The sequence below is a fragment of the Xenopus tropicalis genome, chromosome 8 (assembly GCF_000004195.4).
Source record: "Xenopus tropicalis strain Nigerian chromosome 8, UCB_Xtro_10.0, whole genome shotgun sequence".
NCBI lineage: Eukaryota > Metazoa > Chordata > Amphibia > Anura > Pipidae > Xenopus > Xenopus tropicalis.
Genome location: NC_030684.2, coordinates 141,419,424 through 141,431,999, shown reverse-complemented (window position 1 = coordinate 141,431,999; position 12,576 = coordinate 141,419,424). Strand labels below are relative to the sequence as shown.

General features: G+C 44.6%; 1 protein-coding gene across 2 annotated transcripts in view; it reads right to left on the bottom strand.

Moving 5' to 3' along the window:
* Positions 1–9,929, bottom strand: part of nr1i3 (nuclear receptor subfamily 1 group I member 3) — a 31,969-nt gene extending 22,040 nt beyond the window's left edge. The window contains exons 1-2 of one of the 2 annotated variants that reach the window (XM_031891477.1): positions 9,873–9,929; positions 9,640–9,755 (exon numbers count right to left, since the gene is read on the bottom strand). Coding sequence is in view for 1 of the 2 variants with exons in the window: in XM_031891476.1 (XP_031747336.1) it covers positions 7,758–7,772 (15 nt within the window). In the remaining variant the exon portion in view is untranslated. Of the gene's footprint in view, positions 1–7,757; positions 7,850–9,639; positions 9,756–9,872 lie in introns of those variants that run through there. The other variant, XM_031891476.1, reaches the window with a different exon arrangement.
* Between the last annotated feature and the right edge of the window lie 2,647 nt (positions 9,930–12,576).

The window sequence follows — 12,576 nt, the reverse complement described above, 5'->3', positions numbered from 1 at the left end:
ACAATAAGCTGTACCCCCATACTGTACTGTCTAAGGGAACACTATGGCACCCCTACCCATATGTATAAATACAAATATACAGAGAAGGAATGTTCCGGGCACACAATAAGCTGTACCCCCATACTGTACTGTCTAAGGGAAACACTATGGCACCCCCTACCCATATGTATAAATACAAATATACAGAGAGGGAATGTTCTGGGCACACAATAAGCTGTACCCCCATACTGTACTGTCTAAGGGAAACACTATGGCACCTCCCTCCCATATGTATAAATACAAATATACAGAGAGGGAATGTTCTGGGCACACAATAAGCTGTACCCCCATACTGTACTGTCTAAGGGAAACACTATGGCACCCCCTACCCATATGTATAAATACAAATATACAGAGAAGGAATGTTCTGGGCACACAATAAGCTGTACCCTCATACTGTACTGTCTAAGGGAAACACTATGGCACCCCCTACCCATATGTATAAATACAAATATACAGAGAAGGAATGTTCTGAGCACACAATAAGCTGTACCCCCATACTGTACTGTCTAAGGAAACACTATGGCACCTCCTACCCATATGTATAAATACAAATATACAGAGAAGGAATGTTCTGGGCACACAATAAGCTGTACCCCCATACTGTACTGTCTGAAACACTATGGCACCTCCTACCCATATGTATAAATACAAATATACAGAGAAGGAATGTTCTGGGCACACAATAAGCTGTACCCCCATACTGTACTGTCTGAAACACTATGGCACCCCCTACCCATATGTATAAATACAAATATACAGAGAAGGAATGTTCTGGGCACACAATAAGCTGTACCCCCATACTGTACTGTCTAAGGGAAACACTATGGCACCCCCTACCCATATGTACAAATACAAATATACAGAGAAGGAATGTTCTGGGCACATAATAAGCTGTACCCCCATACTGTACTGTCTAAGGGAAACAATATGGCACCCCCTACCCATATGTATAAATACAAATATACAGAGAAGGAATGTTCTGGGCACACAATAAGCTGTACCCTCATACTGTACTGTCTAAGGGAAACACTATGGCACCCCCTACCCATATGTATAAATACAAATATACAGAGAAGGAATGTTCTGGGCACACAATAAGCTGTACCCCCATACTGTACTGTCTAAGGGAAACACTATGGCACCCCCTACCCATATGTATAAATACAAATATACAGAGAAGGAATGTTCTGGGCACACAATAAGCTGTACCCCCATACTGTACTGTCTAAGGGAAACACTATGGCACCTCCTACCCATATGTATAAATACAAATATACAGAGAAGGAATGTTCTGGGCACACAATAAGTTGTACCCCCATACTGTACTGTCTAAGGGAAACACTATGGCACCCCAACCCATATGTATAAATACAAATATACAGAGAAGGAATGTTCTGGGCACACAATAAGCTGTACCCCCATACTGTACTGTCTAAGGGAAACACTATGGCACCCCCTACCCATATGTATAAATACAAATATACAGAGAAGGAATGTTCTGGGCACACAATAAGCTGTACCCCCATACTGTACTGTCTAAGGGAAACACTATGGCACCTCCTACCCATATGTATAAATACAAATATACAGAGAAGGAATGTTCTGGGCACACAGTAAGCTGTACTATACTAGCATATTACTCAGCTCTCTCTTGGCTCCCGAGTGTGTAAGTCACTCCCACTTGCTCTCTGTATATTATTTATAATAACTAAGATGTTCCTGAACAATATTGCAATAAAGAGGATTAGCCCCCACCCCCCCAGCAGTAATTATTTATATGTTGTACTTAATGACAATTTTGGATAAAGAACAACAAATACAGACAAGTTTCCGTTCCTATACAATATTAAATACCCCTCCCCCATCTGTCGGTCAATTCAGTCAGTTTTATCCACTAACCTACCCATACGTTTTTTTGGAGTGCAATATTGTTGCTAGGGTCAGTGATGATGGCAACCGGCAAGTCTAGTTGATTATGTTAGGGGTGGTTCACCTTTAAGTTAACCTTTAGTACATTAAAGAACTGCCTATTCTAAGCAACTTTCCAATTGGTCTGTTTCAAATGGGGGTCACTGACCCCGGCAGCCAAACCCTATTGCTCTGTGAGGCTCCAGTTTTATTGTTATTGTTACTTTTTATTCCTTATCTTTCTATTCAGCCCCTCCCCTATTCATATACCAGTCACTCATTCAAACTGCTACCTGGTTGCTAAGGTAATTTGAGCCCTAGCAACAGTATATCTGACCCCGGCAGCCAAACCCTATTGCTCTGTGAGGCTCCAGTTTTATTGTTACTGTTATTCTTTATTACCTTATCTTTCTATTCAGCCCCTCCCCTATTCATATTCCCGTCTCTCATTTGAACCACTGCCTGGTTGCTAAGGTAAACAAACCCCTAGCAACCAGCTAGCTCTTTAAATTCCAAACCGGAGAGCTGCAGAACAAAAAAGCTAAATAACTGAAAAACTGCAAAAAACGAAGACCAAAAAGTTCGTTTAAGTTTTAGTATGTAATAGAACGGCCAATTCTTAGCAACTTTTCAATTGGTCTTCATTATTTATTTCTTAAAGTTTTTGCCTTCTTCTTTGGCCTCTTCCCAGCTTTCAAATGGGGGTCACTGACCCCGGCAGCCAAACCCTATTGCTCTGTGAGGCTCCAGTTTTATTGTTACTTTTTATTCCTTATCTTTCTATTCAGCCCCTCTCCTATTCATTTGCCAAACCACTCCCTGGTTGCTAAGGTAATGTGTACCCTAGCAACCAGATAGCTGCTGGGGATAGGTGAACAACCCCATTAAGATGAATCCGAGGGCCCGGGGCCATGTAGGGCCAGTGATTGGGCCATAGAGCAGGCCTATGGAGGGCCCCAGACCTGACCAATAGATATCTGCCTGCCTAGTAGCAGGATTCCTAAATGTATATCTAAAATCCCTGCCGTAAAGCAAGACAGAACTGCTGCCCATTGCCAGGAAGGAAGTAGAAGCAGCACATGTATGCTTTAAAGGGGAACTTTCCCATAGCAACAAAGAATGTACATGTTATTATACATGTTACACGCAGAACCCTGTATAAAGCAGCGTCTGTTCCGACTCTTGAAACATTGTAGCAGAAGGCAGGTCTTTGTTTCAGGAGTCGGAACCAGCAGTGACTATAAATAGACCGATGCCGCTCCCCGGTAGCAATTACCTTGGCGATAACCAAGGACAGAAGTTGCTTAGTGTGGCATTTTCTCTCCCTCTGGGTGAAGGGTAAGGGTTAAAGGGCAACCGGGATGTTCTAGAACGTTCCAAGGCCTGACATTTCCAGCTCTGTCTATAAACCCGGTGTCCCAGGGAGAAATATGTCAATTATTTACAGTTGTGTGTGAGTGCCGGCTCAGCCGAGCGAGGGCAGATAGGGCGGGGGCGTTTGTGTGTGGCCCCCCCCCCCCGCGTTTGTATTTGTTTGGGGAACAGACTGTGCTGCTCGCTGGACTGTAACGGGGCCCCCAGCAGGGTGTTTCTATGGTGTTTCTACCATGGGAACACTCTGTACTGATCAACCGCAGCTTCCAATACACAGGGACAGGTAACTCAACCCCCAGGCAAGCTCTGCAAGGATATGGTGGGGCAAGTACTGTTGCTCTTGGAAACAAGACTCGCCTGTATCAGGTTCAACCCCCCCAACTTAAATAATTCCCAGAACAGAACAGACCACCCTATGCCTAGAAAGGGGGCAGCAATGCCAGCCGGGCTTTAAAGGGGAGATAAACCCGCAACTTCCCAAGATGCAATGTCCTAGATATAAACATGGCGAGACGGGGAGGCTCCGCCCTCATTACCTGTTACCTGGAATGTGGTGTCAGCGGGACTTCTAGGAAACCCTCGTACTGATATTGTTATTATTATTCTCCCGCTATTGCCCCACGTTAGTGCCAAACAGACAGGCCCTGGCCAAGTACAGCCTATTAGAGATAGGTAGGTAGGTAGGTAGGTAGGTAGATAATAGATAGATAATAGATAGATATATAATGATAGATAGATAGATAGGTAGATAGATAGATAGATAATAGATAGATAGATAGATGATAGATAGATAGATAGATAGATAGGTAGATAGATAGATAGATAGATAGATAGATGATAGATAGATAGATAGATATATAGTGATAGATAGATAGATAGATGATAGATAGATAGATAATAGATAGGTAGATAGATAGATAGATAGATAATAGATCGATAGATAATAGATAGATAATAGATGATAGATAGATAGATAGATAGATAGATAGATAGATGATAGATAGATAGATATATAATGATAGATAGATAGATAGATAGATGATAGATAGATAGATAGATAGATAGATAGGTAGATAGATAGATAATAGATAGGTAGATAGATAGATAGATAGATAATAGATCGATAGATAATAGATAGATAATAGATGATAGATAGATAGATAGATGATAGATAGATAGATAGATAGATAATAGATAGATAGATATATAATGATAGATAGATAGATAGATAGATAGATAGATGATAGATAGATAGATAGATGATAGATAGATAGATAATAGATAGATAGATATATAATGATAGATAGATAGATTGATAGATAGATGATAGATAGATAGATAGATAGATGATAGATAGATAGATAATAGATAGGTAGATAGATAGATAGATAGATAATAGATCGATAGATAATAGATAGATAGATAATAGATGATAGATAGATAGATAGATAGATTGATAGATAGATAGATAAATAGATAGATAAATAGATAGATAGATAATGGGTAGATAGATAGATAGATAGATATTAGATCGATAGATAATAGATAGATAGATAATAGATGATAGATAGATAGATAGATAGATAATAGATGATAGATAGATAGATAGATAATAGATAGGTAGATAGATATATAGATAGATAGATAGATAGATAGATAATAGATAGATAGGTAGATAGATAGATAGATAATAGATAGATAGATAGATAGATAATAGATAGGTAGATAGATATATAATAGATAGATAGATAGATAGATAATAGATAGGTAAATAGATAGATAGATCATCTTTAGCTGGTTGCTAGGGTTTTGTTAACCTTAGCAACCAGGCAGTGGTTCAAATGAGAGGCTGGTATATGAATAGGGGAGGGGCTGAATAGAAAGATAAGGAATAAAAAGTAACAATAACAATAAAACTGGAGCCTCACAGAGCAATAGGGTTTGGCTGCCGGGGTCAGTGACCCCCATTTGAAACAGAAGAAAAAGGCAAATAGATCAAAAACTATAAGAAACAAATAATGAAGACCAATTGTAAAGTTGCTTGGAATAGGCAGTTCTATAACCTACTAATAGTTACCGTAAAGATGTAATAAATCTGCACGGGATAAATATCTGTTACAGCTACTTACTGTCTTACATAATAACCTCCCGTGTTTTGTAATCATTAGCCTCCATCACTAATTACCCACAATTATATATATACTAACGGCCCCGCCCACCTGGGAGTGTGATGCAACTCTGATGCAATGTGTATTATACAGGGTAATGTACCCCCTGCTGTAAATGATAAGGATATTAGCAGTCACTGAGGGGTTCTGTGCCCCCCATATAAAGGCACAAGGCTGCAGGCTGAGTTATACAGGGAACTCTGAGTATCACTCATGTATTATAAGGGATAATGTACCCCCTACTGTAAATGATAAGGATATTAGCAGTCACTGAGGGGTTCTGTGCCCATATAAAGGCACAAGGCTGCAGGCTGAGTTATACAGGGAACTCTGAGTATCACTCATGTATTATAAGGGATAATGTACCCCCTACTGTAAATGATAAGGATATTAGCAGTCACTGAGGGGTTCTGTGCCCCCCATATAAAGGCACAAGGCTGCAGGCTGAGTTATACAGGGAACTCTGAGTATCACTCATGTATTATAAGGGATAATGTACCCCCTACTGTAAATGATAAGGATATTAGCAGTCACTGAGGGGTTCTGTGCCCCCCATATAAAGGCACAAGGCTGCAGGCTGAGTTATACAGGGAACTCTGAGTATCACTCATGTATTATAAGGGATAATGTACCCCCTACTGTAAATGATAAGGATATTAGCAGTCACTGAGGGGTTCTGTGCCCCCCATATAAAGGCACAAGGCTGCAGGCTGAGTTATACAGGGAACTCTGAGTATCACTCATGTATTATAAGGGATAATGTACCCCCTACTGTAAATGATAAGGATATTAGCAGTCACTGAGGGGTTCTGTGCCCATATAAAGGCACAAGGCTGCAGGCTGAGTTATACAGGGAACTCTGAGTATCACTCATGTATTATAAGGGATAATGTACCCCCTACTGTAAATGATAAGGATATTAGCAGTCACTGAGGGGTTCTGTGCCCCCCATATAAAGGCACAAGGCTGCAGGCTGAGTTATACAGGGAACTCTGAGTATCACTCATGTATTATAAGGGATAATGTACCCCCTACTGTAAATGATAAGGATATTAGCAGTCACTGAGGGGTTCTGTGCCCCCCATATAAAGGCACAAGGCTGCAGGCTGAGTTATACAGGGAACTCTGAGTATCACTCATGTATTATAAGGGATAATGTACCCCCTACTGTAAATGATAAGGATATTAGCAGTCACTGAGGGGTTCTGTGCCCCCCATATAAAGGCACAAGGCTGCAGGCTGAGTTATACAGGGAATGCTGGACCTTCACAGAACCTCTATAGGAACGTAGGGGTCCAACCCCTGAGTGCCCCTTGCCCCCTCTAAGGCTGGATCTGAAGAGATTCCGAGGGCACATTGCCTCACACCCCCTACAGGAGCGGAAGGGGTAGGGCAGGAGTGGCACAGGCTGACTTGCCCCTACTCGCTGGCTGTAGGTGACACAATACTAAGAATTTGCCCCAAAGTACAATGAGTGGGAGCAGCCATTTAGGCAGCGGATGGGAGAGGTTGCACAATGCGGCTTGGGGGGGCAGGGTAAGTGAGGGTGGGGCAATTATTGTAGCACTGTGTGTGACAGATAGATAGATAGATACACTGGGTAGATGATAAATAGATAGTTAGATGATAGATAGATAGATAGATAGATAGATAGATAGATAGATACACTGGGTAGATGATAGATAGATAGTTAGATGATAGATAGATAGATAGATAGATAGATACACTGGGTAGATGATAGATAGATAGATTGATAGATAGATACACTGGGTAGATGATAGATAGATAGATAGATAGATAGATACACTGGGTAGATGATAGATAGATTGATAGATAGATACACTGGGTAGATGATAGATAGATAGATAGATAGATAGATAGATAGATAGATAGATAGATAGATAGATACACTGGGTAGATGATAGATAGATAGATAGATAGATAGATACACTGGGTAGATGATAGATAGATAGATAGATAGATAGATAGATAGATAGATAGATAGATAGATAGATAGATAGATAGATGGATTGATAGATGGCTGGTTAATGTAGGGGTCACAAAGCTCAGTTAGTAGCCCAGTTAGTAGCCCAGTTAGTAGCCGTATCTGGGATATTTCCAGCACTTTGGCACAGAATGTCTCTAGCAAACACTGTTTTGGGCCCGGGAAGGGTAGAAGGATGAATGACAGTGGGTCTGTAAGGGGCAGAGACTGGCAGTGGGGGGCTGGGGGGCTGTGGGTCTGTGGGGGGCTGGGGGGCTCACCTCTTGGCAGCGCATCACCCTTGGATCTGAGGAATATCCAGAACCGCTGACAGTCTGAGGCTAAATGTGTCCCTTTCCTCCTGCCCCGGGGGGGGGGGGGGGGGCAGCGCTCTCTGACAGGGGACGGAATTTGCACTTTAGACCTATGGGAGGACGGGGGCCGGCGCTGCGCAAAGGTTTGAATAACGGGGGGTTAGGGGGTGCTGTTGTTATGGCCCAGGGGGTGGGGGCAGTGCCCACACAGGGGGTGTTTATCCCACTGCTCCAGCCTGATCCCTATCTGTCTCTCATCTATTAAACTCCTCCTTATCTGTAAAGCCGAGACACAGTAGCAGGGACATTACACTGACCAGGAGATACAGGCATTGCTAACCTGGCCACTAGAGGGCACTATTATGTTACAGTCTGTGCAAAAGAGAAACAGGGCAGCTCCCGCTTGAGTTGGGGTGCAATGGGTGCTGGGTAATGTGCATAATGACCATTACCTGGGTTTAATATTAAACCCTCCCTAACTCCCGGTGCCAACCCCGCCCCCCTCAGCGGGCGCCAAAGGGTTAACATCCCCAGCAATATCAGCCTATTCTTATCTCAAGGGCAAAGTTGAAGCCCTTAACCCTTGACACCCTGTCAGCACTGGCCCCTCCCACCTCCCTTGTTATGACAGACGGGGACTCCAGCTGAGCCTCAGGTTAAAGAGCGAAGGATATTGCGGAACCGACTCCCAGCAGAGTTGGCCATAAAAAAATAAATACGGCAGCCCCATCTTGCTTTACGGCAGAGATTGTCAGTCTGAATTGGTGGCGTTTCTCAATTCACTTGCATTTACAGCACTGCTGGAAAGAATCGGTCTCTTGCTGCTGAGCATTCTGGGAGAATGAGTTCACAGCAACACTGAACCAGTGGATCATTATGGGATGTACATGGCCATAAAGCTATTTATAGTACCGTGTACATGTTCCTTCCACGTGGCCGGGCATTTACACAATACTCATATAGGGAAATCAGCAGCCAATCAGATCGGAGCTTGAACAGTAGGTGTATTAAATGGCTTTATATTAGAGAAAGTGACCCAGTTATGTAAAAGGAGATTTGGGGTGAGTGCTTATTTGTGCCCTGGGTACCCCTGGAACTATAGCAGGGTGACTGTTACCCCAATGTTTCTATATATCTGTAACCTTGTTATGGGCTAAGGGGGCCCAGCCTGAAGGCCAGTTAGGGGGGGATTTGGGGTGAGTGCTTATTTGTGCCCTGGGTACCCCTGGAACTATAGCGGGGTGACTGTTACCCCAATGTTTCTATATATCTGTAACCTTGTTATGGGCTAAGGGGGCCCAGCCTGAAGGCCAGTTAGGGGGGGATTTGGGGTGAGTGCTTATTTGTGCCCTGGGTACCCCTGGAACTATAGCAGGGTGAGTGTTACCCCAATGTTTCTATATATCTGTAACCTTGTTATGGGCTAAGGGGGCCCAGCCTGAAGGCCAGTTAGGGGGGATTTGGGGTGAGTGCTTATTTGTACCCTGGGTACCCCTGGAACTATAGCAGGGTGACTGTTACCCCAATGTTTCTATATATCTGTAACCTTGTTATGGGCTAAGGGGGCCCAGCCTGAAGGCCAGTTAGGGGGGGATTTGGGGTGAGTGCTTATTTGTGCCCTGGGTACCCCTGGAACTATAGCAGGGTGACTGTTACCCCAATGCTTCTATATATCTGTAACCTTGTTATGGGCTAAGGGGGCCCAGCCTGAAGGCCAGTTAGGGGGGGATTTGGGGTGAGTGCTTATTTGTGCCCTGGGTACCCCTGGAACTATAGCGGGGTGATTGTTGCCACAATTACCCAGCAGGCCCTGTTGCTTTAGTTGGAGAATACAGGAAATCAGACTTACCTTGCTAAGGAAGCTTGGACTGCCCGGGCTGCCGTAGTTGGACGTTGGGCAGTGAAACCTCTGGTTGGTGGAATATAACGGGGGGCACAATTGCCGTCTCTGCACCGTGCAGCCGCCTGTGTGGATGGGACTAGTGAATGCCACAAATAACTGATAACTAAGGAAAGTTACCCAGCATGCCCTGGGAATGAAGTCAAACCTGCCTATCTCGTCTGGTACGGAACACGCTGTACCTGTATTGATATTCACACACGCACACCTGGGCCGCCCTCCTCCTCCCCCTCTCTGGGTTCTGCTCAGGCAGCAAAAAAAAAAAAAGGCTCAGTTTACAAACATCACCCTGAGCATTCTGGGAAATGTAGTTTAATCATTACTGTATTTTTAGCCTTGTTTGCCAAGTGAGGCCTGAGCCGTAGGGTAAACACTGGTAACTAAGTGCGTAATAAGCATGGCGGGGCCCTTGGATAGGAATCATGGGGGGGCAAAAATTGAGGGGCATTAATGACTAATGTGTAATAAACACGGCGGGGCCCTTGGATAGGAATCATGGGGGGGCAAAAATTGGGGGGCATTAATGACTAATGTGTAATAAACACGGCGGGGCCCTTGTATAGGAATCATGGGGGGGCAAAAATTGGGGGGCATTAATGACTAATGTGTAATAAACACGGCGGGGCCCTTGTATAGGAATCATGGGGGGGCAAAAATTGAGGGGCATTAATGACTAATGTGTAATAAGCACGGCGGGGCCCTTGGATAGGAATCATGGGGGGGTGGGGCAATAATTGGGGGGCATTATTGACTAATGTGTAATAAGCACGGCGGGGCCCTTGGATAGGAATCATGGGGGGTGGGGCAAAAATTGGGGGGCATTAATGACTAATGTGTAATAAGCACAGCGGGGCCCTTGGATAGGAATCATGGGGGGGTGGGGCAATAATTGGGGGGCATTAATGACTAATGTGTAATAAGCACGGCGGGGCCCTTGGATAGGAATCATGGGGGGGTGGGGCAATAATTGGGGGGCATTATTGACTAATGTGTAATAAGCACGGCGGGCCCTTGGATAGGAATCAAGGGGGGTGGGGAAATAATTGGGGGGCATTAATGACTAATGTGTAATAAGCATGGCGGGGCCCTTGGATAGGAATCATGGGGGGGTGGGGCAAAAATTGGGGGGCATTAATGACTAATGTGTAATAAGCACGGCGGGGCCCTTGGATAGGAATCATGGGGGGTGGGGAAATAATTGGGGGGCATTAATGACTAATGTGTAATAAGCACGGCGGGGCCCTTGGATAGGAATCATGGGGGGGTGGGGAAATAATTGGGGGGCATTAATGACTAATGCCCCCCAGTTTATAATGTTAAATTAACTGCATTTACAAGCAAGGTTGCTGGTGTCTTTATGGCTGCAGTTTCTGCAGTTTAATGGGTGGGAGCTGCCATAGTGATTGTTTATGGCAAACTCCTCTTCCCTGGGGGTCATTAGTGGAAACTAATGACATCTCCTGTCGGCTTGTGAAAAAACCCGGCCCCGGGACTGCAAGTCCTACCTGTATTACCCATCAAGCATTGCTGCACAGGGCAGTAGGTGTAACTGCCACCATAGAAAACCATAGGAAAAACCCCTATTGGGTGGTTAATGAGACCTTGGGCAGGGGGCAAGTTCCAATGGGTTTTATGCCCAGGAACACCTCCTACCTGGTACAGACTAGCGGAATGTCGCCACCTAGTGGCACCTCGGAGAATAGCCACTCACTGCCCATGGCAATTAACCATAGACCGAGGGGGCATATTTATGATAGTATTTATCACAGGTGGTGTTACCCGTAGCAACCGATCAGATCTTTGCTTTTGTTTACTAACTTGTAGGTGAATGTTGCTATTTCTGCTGATTGGTTGCTATGGGCAACGTTACTGGCGATGCTGGCTTACACGCTGTAATAAATATGCCCCCGAGGGTATTCAAGAGATGTTATTTATCCAACCCAAGTCTGAGTGCCTGACCTTGGGGTCTATCGCTCTAATAATAAAAATAAATCCCTGGGAAACCCTCTGCTAATATATGTCTCCAGTGTTTGCCGGACTACAATTCCCAGCATGCCCCTGAGACCCCGAATGGAAACATGGGTTGTTCCCTCTCTCTTGGTCTGGCAGCCGGGGGCTCATTTGGAAGAGCACAAGGGATTTTGCATATCTTTAGGGGACAAATAGGAATTTGTGACTGCCAATGAGAATGCAGTCACTGGGGGGCGGGGGAGGGGTATTTATATTGGGGTGACAGTAGGCACAATGTGTAAGCATGATTCAGTAGGGAGTAGATTGTGTATGTAGCATGCCTATTGGTGTGGGGGGGTTTATGTACCAATGGGGAGAAAGGGGGTGGATCTGGGTTAAAAGGTTTCAGGGATCATCATTATTGACCCCCAACAATTGCCGAGTGAGAGATGCACAACATGGTTCCGCTGGCAGCTACGGGTCGGTACAGTCTGGAGCTCTGGGGCAAAAGGAACATGGACCAACTAACTGCTAAAAGACACACTGTTGGTGAGGCTTCCTGGCCTGCAGCTACCGGTTAGAGCCCGGTTACTCAGTTTGTATCCCGGATTCAGCCTTCTGGCACCCCAACATGTAATTCTCAGGCGCTACAGCCTCTATCTGCTGGTCCCCCCTTAGCCAAATATGCACCCCATTAAACTATGTGGCCAAAGGGTTAGCATTGCTGCCTTACAGCCCCCGCCGGGGCCCAGGTTCAGTTCCAGCCAGGTCACTGCAAGCAGCCTGCATGTACATGGGATTCCTCCCACACTTCAATAACAAGCAGGCTTGCACTCTATAAAGTGTAATAACGAGCCCAATAATTATGGGGAGAAGCAGGCAGAAGGTATTGAGCTTAAAGAGACAGCAGAGAGAGCAGGTAGGGGGTAGAGAGGC